The 27,076-nt window shown below is 49.7% G+C and overlaps 1 protein-coding gene across 5 annotated transcripts in view; it reads left to right on the top strand.

Moving 5' to 3' along the window:
* RBPMS (RNA binding protein, mRNA processing factor) overlaps positions 1 to 27,076 on the top strand; it is a 151,597-nt gene that overhangs the window by 102,122 nt on the left and 22,399 nt on the right. For 2 of the 5 annotated variants that reach the window (XR_010921501.1, XM_067556971.1), the window contains exons 6-7: positions 636 to 766; positions 20,445 to 20,514. Coding sequence is in view for 2 of the 5 variants with exons in the window: in XM_067556971.1 (XP_067413072.1) it covers positions 636 to 766; positions 20,445 to 20,507 (194 nt within the window). In the remaining 3 variants the exon portion in view is untranslated. Of the gene's footprint in view, positions 1 to 635; positions 11,537 to 20,444; positions 20,515 to 27,076 lie in introns of all 5 variants that reach the window. The other 3 variants (XR_010921502.1, XM_067556969.1, XR_010921500.1) reach the window with 2 other exon arrangements.

Genomic DNA, 27,076 nt, shown 5'->3' with positions numbered 1-27,076 from the left:
GGAGCCCCAAGGTGGAGTGGGAGGATGCCCTAGGGCAGGAAGGGGCAAGTCCAGTGTGGATTTGGTTACAATGATTATGTGTTTCCTTTACCGCTTGATGCCTGTCCTCACCAAACGGTGCAGTGTCCTGGCCCAGCAAATCATGCCTGTTGCTCAGACTGTACCATGGCTAACAGTCTCCATCCCAGGGGAAATGCTCCCCACGATTAGTACTCTAAGCTTCTCTCCTTGTGACACTGTGACAATGAAACACATCTCACTCGGTTTTGAAAGGGCTAAATATTCTGGTAGATAAACGGTTCCCCTTGTGGGAGCCCTGGTCCCTCGCACTAGCCCATTCAGAGAGAAGTCTGTTAGAAGGGAAGTCTCTTCTGCTAGCTGTCATCCCAATCACCTACTCTGCCACCGTTGCCATTTCACATTAGCACGCAGTCCTGCTCTGGTCACAGAGGATCTCGGCTCTGATACCCTCCTCCAGAGCAGAATTTTGGCTCTTTCCTCTGCTCCTTAGGTAACAGTTGCAGGAGGAGTTGACTGAGGCTGTTTTGCCATTGATGTGACGCAAGCTCTCTTGTTCTGTTGTTTTGAACATTGCTGTTTTGTAACCATGAACTCTCCTTATTCTTTTCTTGCAGATGAGCTCACAGTGCCTGCACTTTATCCCAGTAGCCCTGAAGTGTGGGCGCCGTACCCTCTGTACCCAGCGGAGTTAGCACCTGCTCTACCTCCTCCTGCTTTCACCTATCCTGCTTCACTGCATGCCCAGGTAATTTATACCAACCAGCCACAACTTCGCTCACTTTACCACCAGTCCTTTCAAAGCTGGTCCCCCAGCACACACTGTTCAACTAACCCCTCTGGCTAACAGACACTCCTCCAGAAGATTAATGATCTCACCTCAATCAAGCTGACACCTCCTCAGGAGACGTGTGGGGACAGACTTACTGAGATGACAGCACACACTGCCTGATGTATCCCAAACACTGCTCTCTTCCTTCATACTTTCACTTTCATTCACCCAAAGGACTTAGGAGGCAGTTCAAGAATCTACCGGGTATTGTAGAGCCCTGTAGATGTGTACCTCCAGTATATACATACCGTGCAGCCCAAACTGACACTTGCAGCTAATCTGGAAGGCAATTAGTGCGGTATGTGTCTGTGTGTATTTGGAGTTGGACATCTGTAAGGTCAGTGGTGATTCTAGCCCAGAGGTAGGCAGCAGAATTCTGCACTGGCATATCAGAGACTAGGGCTCCAGGAGAAGGGCTATGGCCTCAGCTGGTAGGTCAGGGATGAGGGAGGTTTCATGCATGAAAGGAAGAGCTGGCAGTGATAGAGATTGGTAATTCCCCCAGCCTCGCTGGTGGTGTGGGTAGCAGAGCACAGTGAGTAGTATGGATGGACAAAGTTGCATGGATTGGATTTCTGCTCTCCCCCACACCACACCCATGCTGCAGACATGCCTCTGCAGCTGTAGGTAAAGCAGTGGCTGTGTCCTTGAAAGCCACTCCATGCTCCCACAGCAGCACAAACCCTAGCCTCTCCTCTGCTCCTGTGCAGCTCAGCTCAGTTCCCACCCCAGCAGCATTGCATTATGCTGAGTGGGGAATGGGGGAGTCACCAAATCATGAGTAAGACCCAACGGGGTAGCTCACTGTATGTGCCCACCTGTGTCCAGCCATGTCAGAGCGATTCCTCAAGACTACATACAGGCTGCATCATCTGGAGTTCAGTATTACGTGCTGAGCCTAGATGTCAGTGCTCCATATTCTAAGGCAGGAGCAGCTGACGCTGTGTGAATGTCACACTAATGTGGACAGACCAATGTACTGGAACTGCAATTGGTACTGCGATGGTGTTTGCTGGTGAAAGATGCCTGATAAATAATACTCCCTTCATCTGACCCACCAGTGCTTCCAGGCCAGGAGCTACCTCCAGTGCTGAGAGAGGAGTGGGGTGACTAGATAGCAAGTGTGAAAATCAGGACGGGGATCGGGGGATAAAAGGCACCTATTTAAGAAAAAGCCCTAAATAGCAGGCCGGACCCTATAAAATTGGGACATCTGGTCACCCTAGAGAGGAGCCCAGGCTCCTTAGCCTGTCACATCCTTGGTTGTTCTGCTGAGATTGCAGACAAAGGTGGGGGGAAAGGATCATTCCCCCCAGCTTAGGTCTGGGGTGCCCAGGGTACATTTTTGCAGCTGCTACCCAGCTCTGCTATAAGGAGGGGGTATTAGTTTGAGCAGAGCGTATCCTGCTCTGCTATAAGGAGGGGGTATTACTATGAGCAAGGAGACTAGGATTCGCAACAGTCCCAAAAATACTCTGCGTTCAGGTGATCCCAGCTGAATGAAAGGTGAGCAGCCATGCACGGTGCAGGCAAGGGCTTAGTCTGGCATACGGGCACCCTGGAGTGAAAAAGTTGGGTTCTAGCTTCTTAAATGATGCTGTAGAAGAGAGAACTGAAGAACTCATTTTTGATCTTGCCCTGAAAAATTATTTGCCAGAACCCTTAGTGACTGCAGTCTTAGTTGTTGAAACCTTCTGACACTGACTCCTGCAGAAAAGGAGCCAGGAGCCAGATGAATCTCTGCTGTGAGCTGGCCACTCCAGATAGTTAAGTCCAAAGCAGACCGCAAAGAGTTATGCAGGGATCTCATAAAACTGGGTGACTGGGCAACACAATGCCAGATGAAATTCAATGTTGATAAATGCAAAGTAATGCACATCAGAAAACATAATCCCAACTATACATACAGGTATAAATTAGCTGTTACCACTCAAGAAAGAGATCTTGGAGTCCTTGTGAATAGTTCTCTGAAAACATCCACTTAATGTGCAGTGTTAGTCAAAAAAGCTAACAGAATGTTAGGAATCATTAGGAAAAGGATAGATAATAAGAGAGAATATCATATTGCCTCTGTATAAATCCATGGTACACCCACATCTTGAATACTGAAAATAAGAACAGCCATACTGGGTCAGACCAATGGGCCATCTAGCCCAGTATCCTGTCTTCCAACAATGGCCAATGTCAGAGGCTTCAGAGGGAACGAACAGAACAGGTAATCATCCATTGGCATCCACTGCATGCAGATCTGATCACCCCATCTCCAAAAAGATATATTGGAATTGGAAAAAATACAGAAAAGGGCAACAAAATGATTAGGGGAATGGAAAATCTTCCATATGAGGGAGATGGGGACTTTTCAGCTTGGAAAAGAGATGACTAAGGAGGGATATGATAGAGGTCTATACAATCATGACTGGTGTGGAGAAAGTAAATAATGAAGTGTTATTTACTCCTCCTCATAACACAAGAGCTAGGGGTCACCATGGTATCTGAGCAACTTCCATTAGCACATTGAGCGACATGACTGACATCTGTCATGTGGTTCATTTTCTCTCTCCAGGAGAATGATGTGTGTAAGGAGAGCTGCCCCAAAAACGAGATTTGGACCCACATGGACATACATTCATTGGATCTTGTGTCCCACAATTCAGTCAAACTAGTCTGACTGCCTCCACATACAGGCTATGGATCACTCTGCAGATCCTGTGCACGTTTCCCAGTTAGTGCCAAGCCAGCCAGAAGTAACGCGTACTGAGGACTTACCTTCCCCTCTGTACTTGGATTACATTTTTTGTTCAGTTCTCCCACTCCCCTCCTCCCAATTTGTAACCACCTGAGAGGCTTGAATGTAAATCTTTTCCTTCCACATGGTCCTCTGTTCTTCATCACACCCCAGCTGTTTCTGATAAAGCAACCTCTCCAACCCCCATGATCTTCCTTTTTTTTGCTTCCCTGTGTGGGTGTGCTTGCCAGAAGAAGGAATCTAGCCAGGAATGCCTTGTCACAGTGAGCAGGACAGACCCCCCCCCCCAGAGTCTGCTCAAAAGAGTCAAGCTTTGGAGATGGAGGCTGTGAGCACAACCCCAACCCCACTGAGCACATGGGTGAAGGCTTTTGTGCAGACACACTAACGTTAACTACCATCAAGGTAGCTCTCTAGTACAGACAGAGCTCCACAGAGCAGGGTCTGTGCTGGTAGACTGTACTCCTTCCCAGAGTCTGTCAGAGCCTGGATCTGGCCTGAAAGTCCTGGTGCAGGATTATCTCCTTCCATCTGGCTGCCCTGTGGCTCCCAGGGCACTCAGAGTAGGAGACTATTCTTTCAGCTCCATTGTGGACAGGACGTGTATTTATTTCACGTTCTCACTGGTGCACAGATACTTTGGTAACAGGGAGCAAGTACATGTGTGTATCAATAAATAAAATAGATCCAGACAGAGGAAATACTGCTGCTCAAAGAGTTAATTTCTCTTGTTGCCCCACTCGGAATCTTTGTCCTTCCCAGTGCATTAAAGGGCAGGACTGGCTGGTGCCCCATTGCCAACTTACACCACTGTGGACAAATAGCCATGCCAGGGTATCATGTCGGGCACCAATGCAGCAGGCTTGGCAGCATGTCCACCAGCTGGTATAAAACCCAAAGCCTTTCCTCGTTCCCTCTGCCCAAGAGGGGCAGGGATCAGTGCTCAAACAGTGGCAGTTGTGGGGGGAGGACTCTAAAAATGAGCTGATTGGTTATGGCCCAGTTTTTCAAAAGAACTCAACACCAGCAGCTCCCAGTGTTTGCCCTTGTGGGCCTGGAGTGCTTTTGAAAAGGTTGGCCCTTAGCCTGTAGATTCTCAAGAGAGGGGCCTGAACTGGAAGAGCATAGGCTAGGGCTGACCATAAGCATGAGCTGCCACTTGGGGCCACCCAATCTCATGCTGACTCAGTATTTTAGCAGGCCATGGCCCTGGAGAGGCAGAAACACTTGACCCAAGATTTCCTCTCCCTTGGCAACTTATGTCCATGCAGCTGGCTTGCCAGTGCCAGGCCTGCAGTTAGAAAGGGGTGTGGGAAGCAGCCAGCACTTCCAGCTGGTAATGCAGGGATGTTCCATACAGAAATTCAGATCATTCATGGAAACTTAGAAACTCAGGTGATATCATGAACTTCAGCTTGAAGTAAAGTGACTGTGACAGGGTTGAAAAGGAAAATTAACTCCAAATGGAGGGCTATGTTTTATTCACAACTGGTGGTGAAGCAGTCTGCTCGCTAACGCATCCCAGAAAGCACAGCAAAGTGGAAGGCAGAAACACCAAGTAATGTAGCTCTGTCACAAGCACTTTTCTGCTCATTGAACCCTGCAATTGGGACCACTAATGACCCTTGATAGCAAGAGTACTGTAGTTAAAAATTAACAAGCAAATGGAATAATTAAATATGGATGACGAGTACTCACTGTGGCCATGGCCTGCCAGCAAGCTGAGCATGCTTGGCTGCTCCCAAACGGCTGGGTGCATCAGGCAAATTGCGAACATCTCAGTCCACTCGAGGGCATACCTGAAAGCGTTGCCCAGTTAGAGCTGATGGGACGGGAAATTCTCAGCAGATCCCGTTGCTATGAGAGATAGGCCAAAGAAGGCTTTCCATGCCAGAGAGAAGGGAGGCCACTCCTTCCTATCAACCGCCTCACCCAAGCAAAAACCTTCCCCCACACCACTGTGCAGCAAAGTACCAGCCCATTCCAGGATGCCAGGCATTACCCCCGTGCCCCCCCGGTGGCTCCCTCAGTCCCCACCTCCTTCACGATAGCGTCTACCCACAGCTGCAGGCCCAGCTCCTCTCAGATCCTGAAAAGCCCCCTGCTCAGAATCCTGCCTTATTTCTTCCTCTTCCCCTTTTTTGCTGCACTTGCTCCTCCTCCTGATCTTTCTGGTCTCCTTCATTTCTTTTGGGGTTTTATCCTTAGCCTCTGTTTCCCTCCCCTTTCTCTCCCCAACCTCATTCTTCTCTAGCTCTCCCCCTTCTTCCCCTCGGGGTACTGGCTCAGAGTGGCCAAGCTGCCAGTGGCCTTGTCACCTGCAACATGGTGTGTAGTGAGATGAGTGAGTCTGACTCAGTGTGGGAGGCGGAGGGATGAGCGAAGGACTAGTGCAGGGGAAGGGCTATGGTGGAAACATATGATTTGGTTGATGGGGAGCATCCCGTGGATGTATGTGCTTGTCTGGCTTCCAGACTGTCTAGTTGGCCAGTGGCTCCTGCAGGTGATCAGTCTGCTGGGGTTCACCAAAACCAGAGTAAACCATCTGGGATGTAGACACAGGTTCTACAAACTGGGCCACACAGTCCCCTTGGGCTTGAACTAGAATCTGGATCAGAGCTTCCCTGAAACATTAGAGCCAAATCTCAACGGCACAGCTCTAGTTGCTCTGAGCCCAGTTCTTCTGCCCATGCTAACACAGAGCAATCCCTTCTCCAGGCACAGCCCCACTGCTTTATATGGAAATGCCAGCAGAGTAAAGCACTGCTCACTGGGAGTACTTGTGTGTTACTCTTTGGGTATAAAATCATGTGGCTGGCAGCATCTGAGACCTGGCCTCACACTTCCACTCCCTGAGCATAGGTGGAGCAAGGAGCCTCATGGAGGTGGCACGTAATGTTTCCCAACCATGGTGAGAGTCCAGGATTGTTATGGGAGGGAGCATTTGATAGTTCAGGTAGAAATGGGAGTATGCAGTGTCTGGTGACTAGATGAAAATTAACCACTGGAACAACTTACCCAGGGATGTGGTGGATTGTCCATTATAATTGGAATCAACATTGTGGATCCGTTCTAGTTTAACCACATGCTAAGTGGGCTGGATGCAGGAATCCCTGGGTGGGTCGTATGGTCTGTGCTATGGTGGGGATTAGAGTAGATGAGCACAATGGTCCCTGCTGGCCTTATTCTAGCTATGAATCTATGCAGTGTATCGTACCTTCTATAGGCCTCCTTCATCCTGTTCAATTTCTGGGGCCAAACTATTACTTCTTGATTCTTTCATGTTAGGTATGTCCACTTATCTAGGAATAGCTGGGCCTGGCCCAAGCCCCAGATCTGAACACTCCCTAACTAGTCAGCCTTTCCATTGTACAGCTCTGTTTGGAGAGGGTGATTACTTAGCTGTAACAGTAGCATTCAAAGTCTTAGCCGCACAGGTGACTGCATTTACAAACCTGTAAATGAAACCAGGCTACTGAGATTGAAACAGCACAGAGGGTAGTAGTTGCAGATGTTTTTGGTGCTTCTGTTGTAACTCATACTAAGCTTGCAGGCTTCGGTCCCTATTCTGCTCTAGTGTTGTTTGGGATCTATTGGTGGGAAAAGAAACTGAAAATTAAATTGTCACTGTGCCAAACAGTTTGCGCTACATGTGCTCAGATTATTTGCTATGAGATGTTTCTAGAAGGCTATTAGTAATATGTTCCAATGACTTTTCAAGGGGAGTGGATTACTTACTTTTAATGTAAACAAAAGATGCCACTGAACGTTGTAATCATGAAAATGAGGGGCTAACAGCAATGGCTTTTGCCATGCGCTAGCTGGGGATTCCCTGATGCTAGCTATGCTAATGCTTCTCTGCCCTAGAACACCTTCACGACTCCAGCGTGGCAAGCCTCTCCTAGTGGAGGCTGCCAGTCAGACTAAAATAGCTGTGGTTTGGCAAAATGGGCAAATGGCAATCAATGTCTCACATAATCCAACAATTTGCCACTAGTGAACAAATAAGAGTTTAAAGGTAGCACGCCAGAGAGGAGCTGAGACTCCAGAGAGCTCTGCACAAAATACTTACATTGCTAGCCCTACTTCGGGGGAAAACGAGTTAGCAAAAGAGTGAAAGGTTTCCAGATTTGCCACAGAGTTTTCCTGCATGAATGGCTGCCTCTGACCCACTGAGAGCCCATTTCCCTAGGGCACAAGGCCATATCTGACCCACATTGAGAACATGTTGGCCTAGGACATCTGACTGCTTCTGACCCACATTAAAATGCACCCAGTGATGTCTGACCTACACTGAGAATGTTTGCCCACAGCACCCAGCCTCATCTGGCCCTGGCACCTCCTGGCTAGAGCTTTGGGTTATCTTATAATATCTTTGTGTTTCCACAATGAAAGTGGAGTTTACAAAAACACTGGAGAGGAGTTTTCTTCTCTTTCAACTAGTGTCATTAAAGAAAATGGGTTTGCTCATCTCCTGCCCATTTTTGTCCAGACATGCGCTGAAGGCGGCTGCAAATAGGCAATGATTTTCTAGATAAGTTCCATAGTATCTTTAAAGACTTTTGGCCCATTCCCATGGAGGTCAATAACAGCAGGCTCAGTCCATTTTTTTTTTTTACAAGTAACAATTCACAGAGTGCAATCTGCAATGTCTGAAGGAGCAGAATCTGGCCCTAAAGCAGAATTAGCAGAATCTGGCCAATGGCAAAGTTGTCTCAATACTATTTAGCCAGTATTTAATTAAGATATTTAACTTTCTTATTAAAGCTAACTGGGAGAGCAGTTGAGAGCTTTATAGTATGTTAGCTCAGGATCTGAAAGCACTTTCTAAAAATTGATTGATTAACCCCCACAAGGCAGAATAATATTCTACTCCTTTTACAGACTGAGAAGGTGAGTCAAAGTGACTTGACCAATGGCTCACAGCACACATTGCTGGTGCACAAAAACCCCTGATTTTCTGTCTCCTGCTCTGACTAGGAGACAACACTTAACAGTTAAACTCTGGAGGCCATTTAATGAGATGGAAACTGACCTTTTGTTGGAGAGAGTTGAGTCCAACATTACTTGAACTTCACATTGGGTAAACTGCTTTGCTTTAAAAACAAACTTCAGATTTGGACAACAGTTGAGATTTTCAGATACCGGTATTTACAGGAAGAAAGCCATATTATTACAGATATGTACTTGCCTTGTCAAATAGCCTTTGACAGGCAGCACCTGCAATGTGACTGAGACACAGAAAACATCAGAAAACTTACTTTGTCGGTGAATTACAAGGAAATGTACATATCAATATGCTCCTCCCTTCCCTAGCAAGTTTGCAAAGGCAAGATACAGAATAATTTAATGTGCATCTTGGTCACATCTCACTTGAGTAATAAACTGCGTCTGACAGAGCCTTATTGCTACTTTATCAGCCATTCTAAATCTGATAATTTCGCTCAGAGCTTTTAATTTTTCACAGTTCTGGGAAATGGAGTGAACAGAATCAGGATTAGATCTTGTACATAGTTAAAGTCTCATCGCTGCAGAACTATGCTGGGCTGTAATTGAGTGAGCTCTCACAGGATAAGCGTGGCTAGGCCAGAGCATTCTTCAAGTAGGAACCTGACTACACATGCCTACATGCTGCAGGTCATGGCACTGGTGACTGAATGCAGAAGCGGTCTCTCAGTCAGTTGTGAACCAACCTCGTGCTAAGGAGCATTCTGTCGTTAGAGGCATTGTCTTTCTAATAAGATGTGAACCTGAGAGTCATGGTCATTTCTTGTCATTAGATCTTATGGCCCTTTTCCCACTATCAGTTGTCTCTGATCATGCATTAATTTGCGTAATTAGGCATTCTGCCTACTTAAAATTCTGTGCAGAGTGTAATTTAGGTGTGAAATCCTTTGCCTTCTTCTTTTTTTGAGTTGCCATGTGCTGCTAAAAAATCATCCAGTTGCAGTTACATTTCAATTTGTGCAAGTGCCTGGAATTTTTAGAGATGAAAGGGACTTTTATTAATATAAGCTATCATTATTATGTAAAAGAAAGTGCCATAACTTTAGCTGTTATATGAAGAGTTACCAGAGATAAATTTCTATTCAGCATAACGAAAGCACAACTGCAGACTTACAGGTTTGGAGGGATAATGGTCAAGAGATTTTAAAAAGAGAAGTAGCCATACCATGTCCTAGTGGCTAATAGCTGAGGAGTTTCAAAAGTACAGGTTAGTACTGTAAAAGCCAGCAGTCATGCTACTGTGAGCCCTCACCCACTAGAGAGAGATGATAGTAGAGGAAGAATGGGACAGTTTTTACTAAATTCACACACATGGAGTAAAAATGTTCCTGTTTATGAAGAGTCAGTGGCATGCCCATGGGAGAAGGCAGATCAGATAATGCGTGTGGCTTGGCCAAGTTCAGGCAAACAGGAATATAAGTGAAGTGATAGATTTCAGTCCCTAGTGAGGTCAGGGACACACAGAATTGGAGATGAGCCATACACATCTCAGGGCAGATCATGGCCCATGTGCCCATGCAGTAATTTCCTCATTTGTACTGTACCAAGCAAGAGATTGTCATGATACTGGAGCCTTAGATGGGATTATTTCCAGTACCACAAGTCCTGTCCAAACTCTGAGTGAGCATCTCATATCCACCCTTACTCTGGTTGAAAGGGCATAAAGAGTCCCTAGCAGCCCTACTTCTGGGGAAGCAGATCCCCTACTGCAGATAGTGTGGAGAGGAAACCTATACAAGCCCTGGTGTAGGGGGCATGCTGAGGGCAGGAGAGGTGTACCACAGACAGAGCCAGAGCATGCAGCACGATGTCACCTTGAGGCAGTGCTGCAGCCCATCGCACAGCATGGGGAGACTGCCATAATTAGCCAGGTCCCCAGGGCTGTCTGCGTTATGCCAGGGCCTCTCCAGTCCCCAAAGCAGCCCATGCTCAGGACAGAGCAAAGGTTGCTTAAACCTGCTTCCCCCCCCCAAGGACTACAAGTTCTGTGCTGCATCTCTTGGAACATCTCACCCTCCCAGGTTAAAAGAAATAACAATGGCCTACCCAGTGCGATGACACTGCAGTGCATTTAAAGGCAATAAAGCACCAGCTGGCATCTCCTGGGTTCTAGCTGAGACTAAGGAGTTACTCACAGTTCTAGCATCAGCGTTTAACACATGGGCCTAGAGCAAGGGACCATTCGCTGTATCCAGACATCAGAGCCCCCAGCTCTCTTACAGCTAAACAAGTTCTCTTTTAGCTCACACACCAGAGGTCCATTTGTGGTGCTAAAGGGCCCTGGCTTTCAGTGGTGACAGGATGTGTGCAGGTAGTCACAGCTGGGGAGAATGGCATTATCTCCTGTTTCTACGGTGGCTCATCTGACCTGCTGTGGGCAGGTGATCTAGCTCCTGTTTGCCCAGAGCTGGGCTAGCCCAGTCTAAGCAGAGCCAGCTGACCTGTTCTAGCTTCCTGTATTAGTATGAAGCATTACAGCAGACAGGTAATAAAGTGAGTATGGTGACTGCACAGCAGTGCATGTACAGAGGTGCAGTCAGGAGCCATGACACAGCGCAGCTCCAGGAGCAGAGCGATTTGCCAGTCAGTGGCACTGCTGTGGGAATCAGGCTGTCTTCTGCCTCCCCCTCTTCATTCTTTCCTTTCTTCCTGTCTGTAAAACACCATAATCTCTTAATCATTTTGGGTCCCCTCAGGCACCTTTATCCAACCCACAGGACGCACCACTCTCCATCTGCTGCACTCTGACACTGACAGCAGTTACACATCCATTTATCCTGTCTCCATTCTATCATGTGCTGTCCTAAGCTCCTCCCCCCCCCACCACTTCAGTAGCAATACCCTCCTTTACCGCCTAGTCCAGGAAGGCAACGCCAGCTCTGCTCTTTGACTTGAATTCATGGACTCAGAGGCAGCAAACCATTAAGTAAGGGGTAGGTGTTTCCTTTTATTTTTTCCTCACACATTTCTATTACATATCAGGGATATTTCAGCATGAATTGGGAAGACATTCAGAGCCTGTTAAGATTAGTGGGAGTTAAACTACACCTCTTTTTAATCCTGCTGGACATTCAGCTCAGAATTTTCTACCAAGAAGACAGACAAACTCCCATTTCCTCTGGTGAGTCAAATGCAGCCATTATCTCACCCCTTCTTTGGAGATGAGTAGCAGGGGATTTTGGTGGTGTGCTGCCCAATGGCAGTTCTGTGCAGTGTATAGTCAGGCAGATGAAAGACGCAATGCCATTACCCTAAAAAAGACCTGATACTCCTGCCCAGCTGTACGCACTACCTGCTGCAAACTCCTGGGACCTTGGTCTGCTTGTGCACCCCCCCCCCCCCCCCCCCCAAAGTAATGTCTTGGAAGGACGCTGCAGCATTCCAGCCTGTGCTGATGTGCTGTGGCAATACCCTGCCCAGAGAAAAATGGGAAAGTATGGAAATAGATGGGGGAAAACACAGGAATGGTTGTCATGTTCAGCATAATGAATGAAAAGGGATCTGTCTGTCATGGGCTATGGCTCTAGGACAGCACCCATGCTGTTTAATAAGGGTAGAGCAAATAGGCACTTTACCTCCCTTCATGTGTTGAAGCCAGTTCCAGACCCATCTCTTTGTTTTGAATTAACCCAAGGAAAGACACGACAATGGTTGTGTGGGGATGGCTGGGCAAGAAGTGAGGGACTGCATTTCCAGCAGATCAAGGGAAATTATTTTTCCCCTCTATTCAGCGCTTGTGAGGCCACATCTGTAGTATTGTGTGCTGTTTTGGGCCCCCCACCACAGGAAGGATGTGGACAAATTGGAGAGAGTCCAGCAGAAGGCAACAAAAATGATTAGGGGGCTGGAGCACATGACTTAAGAGAGGCTGAGGGAACTGGGCTTATTTAGTCTGCGGAAGAGAAGAGTGAGGGGGGATTTGATAGCAGCCTTTAACTACCTGAAAGGGGGTTCCAGGGAGGATGGAGCTAGGTTGTTCTCGGTGGTAGATGCCTGAACAAGAAGCAAAGGGCTCAAGTTGCAGTGAGGGAGGTCTAGGTTGGATATTAGGAAAAACTTTTTCCTTAGGAGGATGACGACACACTGGAGTGAGTTACCTAGGGAAGTGTTGGAATCTCCATCTTTAGAGGTTTTTAAGGTGTGGCTTGACAAAGCCCTGGCTGGGATGATTTACTTAGGATTGGTCCTGCTTTGAGCAGGGGATTGGACTAGATGACTTCCTGAAGTTTCTTCCAACCCTGATCTTTTTTGCTTCTATGACTGTGACACTCTTCTAAATGGGCTTAGTGCTGAGAGTCTCACAGCAGGTAACACTCTCCTGCTCTAAGGCTGGAAAGGTAGCAATGTACAGAACCATGGTGTTTTGGCATTAGACGGGCCCATATATGACCAGCACTGCAGCATGACCCACAGGCTTAGTACCTGCAGATGCAGCTCCCCTCATTACAGTAACATTGTGGCTGCATTTGACTCTTGGAGTCTGCCTGCAATCCTAGAGCCCAGGGAAGCATGCTGATGACAGCTGCTGTTGGGGAGGTTAATTCAGTGAAAGAGCTACCTATGTTGAAGCGTAACTAGCTCTGTAGTATGTTGCTGATTGGGCCACAGGTGATCCACAGTCAGGTGGGTCGTTATGGTCTCTACCAGCTTCAGAGCCCACCTGATTAACAACTAGATGTATTGAAAGGAATACTGTTGGTTCCTTTCCACCTCCACTTAACATACCTGCCAAACAAGACTGTCGCTCTCGGTGATCCCTGCAGAGCACCAGTAACTGAAGCTGCCGATCCATAGAGCACACAGAATGCAGACAGCAGTGGCACAAGTTCCCCTATTGTGCCCCTCAGCTGAGTCCTCCAACAAGTGGGCCTTACATATCCCACAGCATCGTGGTGGCTGTAGAGCTGGCAGGGGTGCCTGGGTTACCCTCACAATGCTCCTGGCAGCTAGGGGAACATTATTACCCCATTTACAGAAGGGGTGAATGGCACCAGGATTCCTACAGTTGTACAAAATCACTGTGTAAGGTATTAGTAGTTGCTATTTCTGTCCGCAATATGGCCAACGCTCACAATTTTATCACAGTTCTCATGATTTTGGGTTGTTTTTACCTGTCTCATGAATACATGAGGAAAGGTGCCAACACAGGGATTTTCACTTATTCCAAATGGCCGCCATCTGCCATGCCAGTGAATGGGGCTGAAGCCAACATGATAGGCACCATTTCCCTACAGTCTGTCTGCATGGGGAAGGGAGGCTGCCCTTGAGAAAATTGTCTGCCACCTCCCATTGTTTCAATGAGACTGAAGCCAAGCCCATAGGCAATATGACTGCCACTGTATGGTTCAGGGGGCTGGACAGGGCCTAGGGACTGTAAGGAGCAGCAAAGATCCTGTGATGGAGAGAGTGAGGGGGACAAGGAGCTTGATTAAAAAGTTGCAAAGGAATAGGAGTGCAGAGGAATGTGGGGGGAAGGAGAGGCTGAAGGGTGTGGGGGCAAAGAGGTTGAGAAGTGCATGGGAATAGGGGCAAGAGAGTGGAGTCTCCTTCTGAACAGCTAGGAAGATGTGCATTTTGCCTTGTGCATTAATGGTTGACTTCCAACCTGAAATCCTCACACACACACACAGCCAGAGGATTAGAGGGGAGTTAAAAATCAAAAGACTAGAAAGCATAGCTTGCTGCTGTTTTTAAAATCTCATGGTTTGTGTGGCCAATCTCCTACTTTTTGACATGATTCTTGATCTCTTGACTTTGGCAATACAGGGTCCATACTGGAGCAACTCAAATACCCACTCAGGAATGAGCCCATGGTGGTAGGCACTGTACATACACAGACCTAAGCTTTGGCAATTGTCTCTGTTTTGGCAATTGTCTCTGACACGGATTTACTTAAGCAAGTAGAACTCTTCAGTGCTTATGTTCAGAGTTGTTCTCCTCCACAGAGCCGTCTGGCCTGGGGGCTGACTGCTAGGCTTCCCATGCACATTCATGACCCAGAAGCAGCCAGTGGTAGAATTCTTAGTGCCCTCCAGACTCCATCCATACAGGCGTGGGTCTAGGCACGGGCTACCACAACAAGCAGCTTCTCTCAGCCGCTCTGCTCTCGCTGGGGTTCTCCTCCTCCCTTTCTCCACACCACCAGTCAGGACCCAACCCTGCACTGTGGCCATGGGGCTAAGGGTGTGGCTGATCCCAGTGCCTTGGGTCCAGACAGGTTGCATTTCAAATGGCCAAGGGTATTGCTGACCAGTGACACTTATTGTCTGCGTTGGGCAGGAGGGTAGTCACAGCTTCTGCTACCTGGATGTCCTGCTCATTCGGTCCCCGTCAGCACAAGGGCACCCAGGACCCCCAAATCAGCCTGGCAGAATTACTGTTAGTAAAAGAGCTCTTGCTCCTTCTCACACCTCCAGCACTGGGGACAGACTCTACACGATGTATCACTCCCTTGGCTCAGACCCTGCAGTCAAGACTTAATCTCTCTGATCCACAGTTAACAGCCTACCATTTGGGGAGCAATCTGCCAGCTACATGCAGAGGCTGCCCTGGGGGCCCTGTTCACCGAAGAGACTGCCTCGTGCACCTTTTTCCTTAACCAAATGTAACTACAAACAGCAAATGCTCAAGTTAAATATTTTTAAGTCAGCAGGACCAGGGAGCTTACACCCAAAAGTTTAAAAAATAGTGGCTGAGGTAATCTCCGACACATTGATATTCATTTTTAACAAACCCTCGAATACTGGGAAAGTCCCAGAGGACTGGAATATAGCTAATGTGCCCGTATTTTAAAAAGGTAACTACAGGCCAGTTAGCCTGACATCAATCAGTAAATAATTAAAATATGGCAGCATAATGAATGCCAACAGTTTTATGGAAAATAGGTATTGTCAAACAAATTTGATGAGATCACAAGGTCAGCTGATAAAAGTAACCATATTGATATAACATACTTAAAACAATATCAGTTTTAATACAGCCAAATGCATCTGTGAACAAGAATGTAGTTCACACTTACACTATTTTGGAAAGCAGAGACTCTGAAAGGAAAGCAGAGACTCTTGGGTGGTCCTGGTGGAAACCATCTGAACATTAGCTCCCAGAGCAATGTGGTGTCTGAGAGCTACTAAGAGACTGGAGTACGTAGGAGTCGGGAGATTATATTATCTCAGTCTGTGACATAAGTGAGACCATTACTGAATACTGTGGTCACACTTAGGAAAAAAACAAACAAGATCTTGATAAATCAGAGGACTCAGATAAGAGCTACAAGAATGATTCAAGATCTAGAAAACCCACCTTACAGTGAGAGACCAAAGAAGCTAAAGCTATTTCGTTTATCCAAGAGAAGGTTCAGAAGTAGACCGTGATCAAGCCACCAGTACCTACATGGAGAGGAGTTCTCTGATAGCAGAGGTCTCTTCAGTCCAGCAGACAAAGGCAGAACAAGATCCAATCACTGGGAGCTGGAGCTACACAAATTCAGACTAGACAGAAGGCACAGAGAGAGATAGTAATTAACCGTTGGAACAACTGACCCAGGGATATTGTGGGGTGTCCATCAAGATAGAACTTAGATTTTAGAAAGACATGTCCAATTTCAACCACAGATCACTGGGCTGAGGTTCTCTAGCCGGTGCTAGCCAGGAGGTCAGACTAGATGGTCATGATGGTCTGACCCACTGGCCTTAACCTATGATCTTATACTTTCCTTTCTATCAAAGCTGCCAGCCAGAATGGTTAAGAATGAAATGCTTTGTCTGGCAGATACACTTTCCCTCCTTATTTTCCAGATCAGTGGTTATCAAGACACTCCAGAGTTCCTACCCAAAATAGTTTTTCCAGGTCATCGTCCTCAGGATATCAATCTCGGAAATTACTCAGCTTTCAATAGACAGAAATAGACAACGCATCCCATAAGGAGAGCAGCCTCCTGGCAATCTTTGCACTCATCCACCAAACACTACAGAGGGGAGGTGGAGTCAGAAACTGAACTTGGTTACCAGCTTCTTCAGTGTCCCGTTCTCCCTCATTGTCTCCTTCCCTTCTGCTCCACTCCTGTTTGTGATTGGACTGCTTGCTACTTTCCAGCAGTCCCTTCTCAGAGTGGAGGATCATGTGTGCATGAGAATAGACAGTCTAGACTTGCTGCAAATATGTCTTCTCACACAGAGAAGCCTCTGCTCTTAGGACTATCCCTACCCATGTCTGTAGCTCCCAAGAATTTTAGGAAGTTGCTTGTCTAGGACAGTTCCCAGGCCCAGGCTTAGGAAGAAGCCCGAAGGGCACCAAGAATTCTATCAGAGGCTGCCTCTGAGCCATTGGGTGTGGGAACCCCAGCAACCACCCCCATACCAGATGATTCTTCTGTTGTTTGCGGTAAATTCTGTCTGCTTCCCCCTCTTGTGCTGCTAGAACTGCACTTAGTTCTGTGCTGAATCAGGGCACTGGTCTTTTCCATATATACTCTATGATCTTTCACTTCAAGTACATACTTGAAAAACATCACTACAGAACTGAACATCCTCCCTTTCTTATCAGCAACGACTGACGTGTAAGGTAAGAGATGGTGGCATTTCGAGGGCTGACGGTGGCTTTTAAAATAGTTCTCTTTTACTCTGCTACAAAGCTGTGGATTTTACCCTTAATTTCCAAAAATACTTATTATAACAAGCTATACAATTATAAAGCCACAATCCCCCTGTCAATCTAGTGTGTTTCTTCTATGCCTATATCCAATAACTGCTCCAAAGTAGTCCTCAGCCAGAGGATTAGGTGTTTTGTCCACCACTGTGTCTCTTCTGCACATGCTTAAAGCAGTCAGACAAACCTGATAATCATGAAGGATAAAAGCATGCCAGTTGTGAGCTCAAGGGGAGAAGGGCAGGTACATCTGCACTGCCCATGCCTGTCTGTTAGGGCAGAGAGTTCTTCTCTGTAGTTAATGATTTGATATTAAAGCTACAAGGTCTTGTCTTTCCCTTAGTCATTATAGTTTTCCTGCCTACCAGTTACATCTAGTAAAGCTCATGCTTTTGTGTAAGTATTTTTCCTCCTTCAAAATCCTGCTATGGCTATGAGTGCCCTGAGTTCTACTACAGCTTGTAGCCTCCCCCTTCCTGTAGGAGCAGCCAGTGTATTTCACTGACCTGCTATGGATACAAACCAAAATCTGACAGGGTACCCAAGGATGTCAAGGGAGCAGCGGCAGTATCGGAATCATGAAATATCAAAAGGTATATTTAGAAATGGGTGTGCAAAAGTGTGCCACATAATTTGTGCATATAATTACTGCAGTTGCATATCCAAATTATCTGTTAGACATCTAACTGGCTATTGCATGTTCAATTACTATGATGGCATGTATAGTCGAGGTAGCTGTATGTGAGAATTACTTGCACACAATTGTGCTTTCTGGTCTGAAATTTCAGGACTCATGCACAGCATCCTCACTGGTTATTAATGCAATAAGATGACGACCTTGTCATGGATGCATAGAGCAATGATCTCCATGTGCAACCCGTACCTGTTTCAGTTCACATGTGTTTGAGCTCCTGCATTTCACTATAAATTTCTGGCTTCAAATGAACCAAAAACATAGTTAAAATCATCAGGTTTTACCCAACTTCCAACTGATACTATGAGAATTTTCCAAGTTTTGCATGTAAAAGGGCCAAACTAACCTGACTAAACTGGTCTTCATTTGGAATGAAACCCAGAGCCAGGAGAGCTGGGGTTGTTTTCAAGCTTCATAATTTGAGGGTGAAGATGTACGAAAAAAAAATCTGCCTTCGCTGCTAGGATTCAGTCACAGACTTGCACAATTTATCTCCATTCAAATGTTCTGCAAGATGTGGAAGGGGACTTGCTTTGATTCTCCCTCCCCCCGCCCACACCTTCCAGTCCTGCCCAACTCTTTGCCTTCTGAGCCCTCCCTGTTAGTGGTATTGGTGGGTTCTTTTCTTGTCTTTCCTTTCTGCCTTGCTCACAATCAGGCACTTGTGCTGTCTGCACAAAAGGCATCAGCAGGAAATGGTAAGTTTCTAGATAGCTGGACAGGCCACTGCTCAGCAGCCAAGTGAAAATTGCCCAATTTCACTGTGACAGCCGCGTTGCTGGCTGGATATGTTCCACACATCCTGGCCTGGGACGGTGAGAGCAGGTACACGATGCAGAACAGAAGGAAAAGAATTTCAAGGCCTGCTTCTGCCACCCTCATGCTGATTAGCACCTTATACAGCAGCAGGCCCAGTGACATCAGAGGGGCTCCTCACATGTCAAGGGGAGTCACATGGCAGAGTCAGGCCCTAATGCAGAACGTGCATTTCAGGGAGGACTCTACGCCCTATTTGTGAGAGGAAAGGCAACGTTTCAGGCCAACCCTGATAAAGTGCCTTCTCCATAACAGAATTTTCAAGGCGTGTTCCCTAACTTTAATAATGATGGATGCTATGTGTGCCACTGGAAAGAGGCTGCATCCCCTAAGAATGCAAGCATTATTGCTTTACTAAACTCATCAACGGATGCAGTGAAGGAGGGAGAAGCCATCCTTTCAGCAGTGGAGGATATGCTACTATCTTAGTAACTTCTCTGTTGCTTAACAATTCCTCAAGCTTGCAGTCCCATGTATGTGGTAAAATGCAGTTCTGCGCTGTATAAAAATGGCACCTCCTCCTTTCTCAGCAGATCTGCCCCTGTGCAGAGTCAGGGGCCCAGCTGTTGGCTGTAATCATTGAAGGAAGCTTTCGCTGCTTTTAGTCTCATTTGCCCTGCAGAACTAACGGCTAAGAGCAAATGAGCAAGTCCCTGTCTCCTTATCCCACAGGAAAGGAGCTGTTTATGGAGCTCCAGTGAGTTATTCCTCTGCAAACTTACACAGGACCATGTGGTTGGCAAGTGCTAACAAGGGAAGCTTTGGTCTGCAGAATGTATACTAGTGATCACGCATGAGAAAAATTGAGCCCTGGCCTGGCAGGCTGAGCTTGGGTTGAGACTGCAGAGCTGAATTTTAGAGGAAATAAGCAAAAAAAGTATCAACTGAGCACATTTTCAGAGTCTCTTGTCAGATCAGATCAGCATTTTCAGATAGGGTGGTGCAGCATCTCTGGAAATCAATGCAGGATCCTCCTGCTATGCTCAATGTTAGCATTCAGACCTAGAGTTGGTGTGACTAGCACCAGCAGGATCAGCCAGTGGAAAGTGTCCTTTGATGTTGTAGAGCCAGCATAGGCACTGCTATTCTCCTTTCATCTGCTGGCATGGCAGGGAGAAGGGCATGTCTGAAGGAAAGGAGTCATGGCTGGGACACTAAGCTATGGCTTGGATTTTGATCCCTTTGGTGGCAGTGTATTTGGATCAGAGCTGCCTTCAGGCCATTCTGTCTCTGCATGGAGGCCCATGTGGCACATAGTGACAGCAGGAAGAGGGGAGTGAGCACAAAGATGAGCTTTAAGCCACAGCTCCAACTTGCACAGCTCAGCCACAGGCAATGATGTGCCCCAAATCTGTTCCCACAGGTGTGCTCTGGCAGAGGGCACCTATCAGCATGAGTGTTGTCTTTGGCCCTTTTGTTAAACCAGTCATGCACTGCCACAGGGTTGCAAGTAGAAATGGACTTGTGTCATAACGTTGGGTCTACAGCTCTGAACCTCCCAGAACTGAGGAGGGGATGGTGTCTGAAGCCAAGGTTTGGACTAGGCCTATCTGGCACTTAGGGTGAGCCCAGAACAGGGGCCAGCTCTTGTCCCCTCTTCGCAGAGACCCAGGATGGGGTTTGAGCAGGAGTTCAAGGCATGTGGTGCATTCTAGCTCATGTTTCATTTCTGTCTCTCGTCTTTTCAGATGCGCTGGCTCCCTCCCTCAGAGGCTGCTTCTCAGGGCTGGAAGTCCCGTCAGTTCTGCTGAATACTGTGTAAGTATATGGCTCTGCATTGGCTTAACTTACTCGGCACCATCTGGAGGCACTGCTCCTTATAACAGTCACTGCGGGCAGCCAGGGAAGGAGTGTCCTGCCATAACAGAATTTACATTGCTGTTCCTGGCTGTGCTCAGAGTCCACAAGCATGGGAGGAATGGCAGGATCTCATAACGAATCTCCAATTCCTTTCCAGTCTATGGCTGATTGTACATACCCCATCGTTCTCATGCCATTATTTGAGTGTAAAGATTGATAATTCACACGGAGGGAGGTGTAGTAGCTTCTCCTCTAAAAAACAGGGTTACTTACCAGTAGTTGTTGTTCTTCGAGATGTGTTGCTTATATCCATTCCAACATAGGTGAGTGCGCACCCCGTGCACTAGTCGCCGGAACGTTTTTGCCCCTAGCAAGCCCCGTAGGGTCGGCCCAGGCGCCCCCTGGAGTACCGCATTCATGTCGTGGTACATAGGGCGCCGCCGACCCCGCGGGCCCCCAGTCCTTTCTTTCTGCCGACTTCGACAGTGGGGACGGAGGGCGGGTTTGGAATGGATATGAGCAACACATCTCGAAGAACAACAGTTACTGGTAAGTAACCCTGTTTTCTCTCTTCGAGTGATTGCTCATATCCATTCCAACATAGGTGATTAAATAGCCATACCTTGGAGGTGGGTAGGAGTCAGCGTTGAGCTACTCTCGCCAGTACTGCTCTGCCGAATCCTGCGTCCTCTCTTGCTTGCTGCACTATGGCGTAGTGGGACATGAAGGTGTGGACCGACGACCAGGTCGCTGCTCTGCAGATGTCCTGCAGGGGCACTCCTCCCAGGAAGGCTGCCGATGAGGCCTGGGCTCTAGTTGAGTGCGCCGTTACAGCGCCTGGCAGCGGCACCTTCGCCCGCTCGTAACAGGCCGTAATGCAGGCGGTGATCCAGGTGGAGATGCGCTGGGTGGAGACAGGTGAGCCCTTCATCCGGTCCGCCACTGCCACGAACAGTTGCGTTGACTTCCGGAATGATCTGGTCTGCTCTATGTAGAAGGCCAGGGCCCATCTGACATCCAGGGAATGCCATCTCCGCTCCTCCTCCGAACCCATGCGGTTTAGGAAAAAACACGGGGAGGAAGATATCCTGGTTATAATGAAACTGGGACACCACCTTAGGCAGGAAGGCCGGGTGGGGTCTCAGTTGCACCTTATCTTTATAGAAGACCGTGTAGGGGGGCTCCGAGGTCAATGCTCTTATCTCGGAGACCCTCCTAGCCGATGTGATGGCCACCAGGAAGGCTACCTTCCAAGAGAGAACAAGCAGTGGGCATGTGGCCATAGGCTCGAAGGGGGGTCCTGTCAATGTGGCGAAGACCAGGTTTAAATCCCAGGGAGGCACCAGGTCATGGACCTGAGGATACAGTCTTTCCACCCCTTTGAGGAACCTGAGAGACATAGGATGCGAGAACAGAGACCTCCCCTCTAACGGCTGGTGGAAGGCCGAGATGGCCGCCAGGTGCACCCTCAGGGAGGATAGGGTCAAGCCCTGCAGCTTTAGGTGGAGCAGGTACTCCAATATTGCCTGTATGGGCGAATGGTTCGGTGGGATTCCCCTGGACTCCGCCCAACAGGTAAAGCACTTCCATTTTGCTCGGTACACCACCTGAGTGAAAGGTTTTCTGCTACCCAGCAGAACCTGTTCGACCTGCACCGAGCAGGCTCTTTCTCCCTCCGTCAGCCACAGAGTCTCCACGCTGTCAGGTGGAGGGAGTCCAGGTCCAGGTGCAGCATACGTCCCCGGTCCTGAGAGAGTAGGTCGTAGCGCCTTGGGAGCGGGAGTGGTGTGGCAATGGACAGGTCCAGCAACATGCTGAACCAGTGTTGTCTTGGCCATGCTGGGGCAACCAAGATGATATCCACTTTGTCCCTCTTGACCTTCAAGAGGACTTTGGGCAGTAGCGGAATGGGGGGGGGGGGAACACGTACATGAGGGTCCCCGTCCAATCTATAAGGAATGCGTCGGAAATAGAGCCCGGCTTGCGACCCCAGAGCGAGCAGAACCTCGGGCACTTCCTGTTCCAGGACGACGCAAACAGGTCCAGTTGGGGAACACCCCACTTGCGGAAGATAAAAGTTATCACCTCTGGGTGCAGGGACCAGTCATGTCGGGGTAGAAACGACCTGCTGAGGCGGTCCGCCTCGTCGTTCCTGACCGCCGGGAGGTGAGAGGCAGATAAGTGGAAGTCATGCCTCACCGCAAGGTCCCAAAGTTGAATAGCTTCCTGGCAAAGGGCCGAGGAGTGCACACACACCACCCCCCCCCGGCCTGTTGATATAAAACATGGCTGCTGTGTTGTCCGTCAGGATTTGTACCACCCTGCCCTTCAGGAATCTGAGGAAGACTTTGCAGGCCAGACAGACTGCCCTGAGCTCCCGAATGTTGATGTAGAGAGCGTGCTCTTGCACCGACCAAAGCCCCTGGGTGCTGCGGTCGCTGCTGATGTGGGCCCCCCAACCCACATCCAAGGCGTCCGTGATTAGGGTTGTCGAGGGTGAGTTCTCTGAAGGGGACACCTTTCAATACCTCCCTTGGGTCTGTCCAGTGAGGACAAGACTTGAGTGGGGACAGTGACCACTCTGCTTAGTGAGTGCCTGGCTGGAGCATATACCGAGGCCAGCCAGCCCTGGAGGGGCCTGAGCTTGAGTCGGGCCAGCCTTACCACATAAGTGCATGCCACCATATGTCCCAACAGCTGAAGGCAGTGCCTGGCTGTTGTCGTGGGGGACTTGTGGAGTTCTGTGATTATGGCGGTCATTGCGTCGAAGCGAGGCTGTGGAAGTTAGGCTCTTGCCTGGATGGCATCTAGGGTGGCCCCAATGAATTCTATGCGCTGCACCGGGGTGAGCATGGACTTCTGCTTGTTGATGAGCAGCCCCAGTCTGGTGCATGTCGCGCAAGTGAGTGCCAGGCTGTTCCTCACATGGGCCCTGGACTTGCCCCGGATTAGCCAGTCATCCAGGTAGGGGAAAATCTGGACCCCTCTGCGGCGGAGGTGGGCCGCCACTACCGCCATACATTTTGTAAAAACCCTTGGGGCGGACGAAAGGCCAAAGGGTAAGGCCGCGAATTGGTAGTGGCAGCCAGCTACCAGAAACCGGAGGAACCTTCTGTGACCGGGGAGGATAGTAATGTGGAAGTAAGCGTCCTTTAGGTCGAGGGCAGCGTACCAGTCCCCTGGATCGAGAGCAGGAATGAGAGAGACTAGAGAGACCATGCGGAATTTGAGACGCCTGATGAATCTGTTTAGACGTCGGAGGTCCAGAATGGGCCTCAGGCCTCCCTTTGCCTTGGGAATTAGGAAATAATGGGAGTAGAACCCCTTTCCTCTTTCCTGAAGAGGAACCTCTTCCACCGCTCCGAGTCGGAGAAGAGAGTTTAACTCCTGCATGAGGAGATGCTCGTGAGAGGGGTCCCTGAAGAGGGATGGGGAAGGGGAAGAGTCTGGGGGGGAAGGCCCTGAGTTGCAGGGCATAACCTCTGCGCACTATGCTCAAGACCCACTGGTCTGAAGTAATGCCCCGCCACTCTGCGAGAAATGGTCTCAGTCTGTTTCGAAAGGGAGGGTTGTGATCCAGGGTAAGGGGGGGGGTGCCACCCTCGGGCGTCCCATCAAAACTGTCTCTTGTTGTTTCCCTAAGAGGGTGGCTGTTGTTGCCCCCCCGAGGGGCCTTGGCGGTCCCGGCAGTTGGGAGCCTTAAATCTATCCCGATCTCTTCTGGGCTGAGGGGGTCGGGGAGGCGGTCTTGGTGCCTGTAGAGGTGGATGCTGATGGCGTGGCTGCGCTTGGTGTCTTGCAGGCTGTGGAGTGTACAGCCCTAATGACCTTAGAGTGGCCCTGGAGTCCTTCAGGGCATGCAATTTTTCATCTGTGGCTCCGAAAAGAGGCCAGTACAGTCAAAGGGGAGGTCCTGGATTGTCTGTTGGACCTCCTGTGATAGCCCTGAGGACTGGAGCCAGGAGCAGCGTCTCATGGCAATGCCTGATGCCATAACCCTACCTGCAGCGTCTGCCGCATCGCTAGCAGACTGGAGGGCCGTTGTCGTCATTGTCGCACCCTCCTGTATAAGAGTGGCAAAATCCTCAGTCTGGTCCTGAGACCGCCCTTGCACAAATCTTTGGAGGGAAGACCAAAGATTCAGATTGTACCTGCCCAGGAGAGCCTGGTGATTGGCTATCCTGAGCTGCAAAGCCCCAGTTGAGTACACTTTCCTGCCAAACAAGTCAAGTTTCTTGTTATCTTTGTTCTTAGGGGTATTAGCTTAGGCCCACTGTCTGTCTCGCTGGTTGACAGCCTCCACAACCAGTGACCCCAGGGCAGGATGGTTATACAGGAACTCAAAATCGTCCACAGGGACATAGTATTTACTCTCGGCAGCCTTAGAAGTAGGGGCCACTGAGGCAGGGGTTTGCCATAGGGTCTTAACCCTCTTTAAAACCCGCTCATGGACAGGGAGGCCAAGCCTGGAAGGTCCTGCTGAACCTGAGACCCCGAATAGGGGTCCTCCTCCTCGGACAGTTCTTTCAACTCCATGTTTAAGTTGTCCGCTACCCTTTTAAGAAGCTCCTGATGAGCTTTGAAATCAGGGAGCAGAGCTCTCCTATCCCTGGCGGCTGCATCATCCGGGGAAGAGGAGGATGAGTGTGGGAGGGGCCCTGTAGAGGGGCCCTCCTGAGGGTCAGATTCCTCATCCGAGGAATGGTCTTTGTCAGCCCTGCCTGGAGGGGGGGGCGGTGGTAAGGAGGGAAACGGCCCAGGGTACGGGGTCGGCTGAGAACCCCAGGGTCCCCAGTAGGGCCATTGCCAGGGACCTTGTGGCCAAGCAAGGAATGGCCCTGGAGCCGCATAGGAAGGTGCTCCGTGCACCCGGTGTCCCGGACTATGGGACTGGTGCCAACGAGACCTGCGGTCTCTGTTGTCTCTCCCTGATGAGGCGCTCCGAGACGATGAATGGTCTCGGTGGTGCCGGCGGGGTGAAAGGCTGGAGGAGCTGGACCGGTGCCGTGCTGAGGTCTTATACCGGCGCTTCCTGGGGGATCGAGAGTGGTGCCGATCCTCCGGAGTGCGTCCCCGCCTGGAGTCCTCGGAGCGCTCTCTGTCTGTCGGTGCCAAGCCCGGCACCGGGCCGCTTGCTTTATGAGCCGGGGATCTGGGCCAGCGCCAAGAGTGGAATTCCGCCAGAGGTTGCACGGGTACCAGGATCCACACCGGGCTCCCCATGATGGATCTGGAGCAGTGTCAGGATCGGGAGCGATGATGAGTGCTCCCGAGGTCTTTGGGCACCAGGATCCGCACTGGACTGCGTGCCGGGGATCGTGACTGGTGCCGAGCTCCTGCGACAGCTTCTGAGGAGCGTGAATGGTGCCGGGCAGGACAAGTAGTTGGTGCCGGGCTATGCCCCGGGGATCAGGACCGACGCCGGATGTCTCTCTGGGACACCGGGATCCACACTGGGGTGCTCTCACGGGATCGAGAACGACTTGGTGAGGCGGGACTTGGGTGACGACGTCCCGCTGAGGAACCTCGAGAGCGGCCTCGGTGCTGCGGGGCTCAACGACTCGATGTTGGAGCAAGGAGGGGAGCCCTCACTCTCAACCCTCCTCGACCGTCTGGGGGGAGACCTCGACTCCTGTCTCCGCCACACACTGGGGGCACCCAGCGCGGGTTTTCCCCGGGACGCCGGTCCCTGCGCCTCGTCCGAGGGGGGGACGGAGGCATGGGCATGCCCATGAGGCCACGTGCCGCAGCGAACGTCTCCGGCATCGACGGTCCCTGCAGGGGCACTCCCGCACCCCGAGGAGTCGGGGGAGGCTCCCTGCGCGGAGATGCCAGTGCTGGAGCAGTCTTGACAGCACGTGGCTGGGGCATCTCCTTTGCTGCCCCCGGCGGTACCGGTGGTGCGGGGGAGTCCATGTGAGCGGCTTGTCGCTTCTTTTTCTTCAGCACCGCTGGCTGCTTTTGAGCTGACTGTCCCGGTGCCGGCGCTGCGCTGTGCACTGACGATACGCTCGGTGCCGCAGGGGAGCGGGACGGTTCTGAGTCCGGCCAGAGTGCGGACTCCATCAGGATCGCTTTGAGGCGAGCATCCTGCTCCTTCTGGGTGCGAGGCTTAAATGCCTTGCAGATCCTACACTTTTCCCTCTGATGCTGCTCCCTGAGGCAACGGAGGCAGCTGTCATGAGGGTCGCTGGTAGGGAAAGCGTTGCCGCAGTCAGCGCAGGCTTTAAAACCCGTTGAGCTTGGCATGGCTCAACAGAAAGCCCCGAAGGGCAAACTTATCTTAAACTCTAACTATTATCTACTACTTAAGAAAACAACAAACTCTAACAACTAGACTAACTATGTGGGATTGCTACCTGCTTCGAAAAGCAAGGGGCAGACATTCCAGCTACCGTCAACGGGCGGAAAGAAGGAACTGGGGGCCCACGGGGTCGGCAGCGCCCTATGTACCACGACATGAGCGTGGTACTCCAGGGGGCGCCTGGGCCGACCCTACGGGACTCGCTAGGGGCAAAAA

This window comes from Emydura macquarii, unplaced genomic scaffold (genome assembly GCF_026122565.2).
Source record: "Emydura macquarii macquarii isolate MOO-44397 ecotype Brisbane River unplaced genomic scaffold, CSIRO-AGI_Emac_v2 contig_1790, whole genome shotgun sequence".
Lineage (NCBI taxonomy): Eukaryota > Metazoa > Chordata > Testudines > Chelidae > Emydura > Emydura macquarii.
This window is presented reverse-complemented; position numbering and strand designations above follow the sequence as displayed.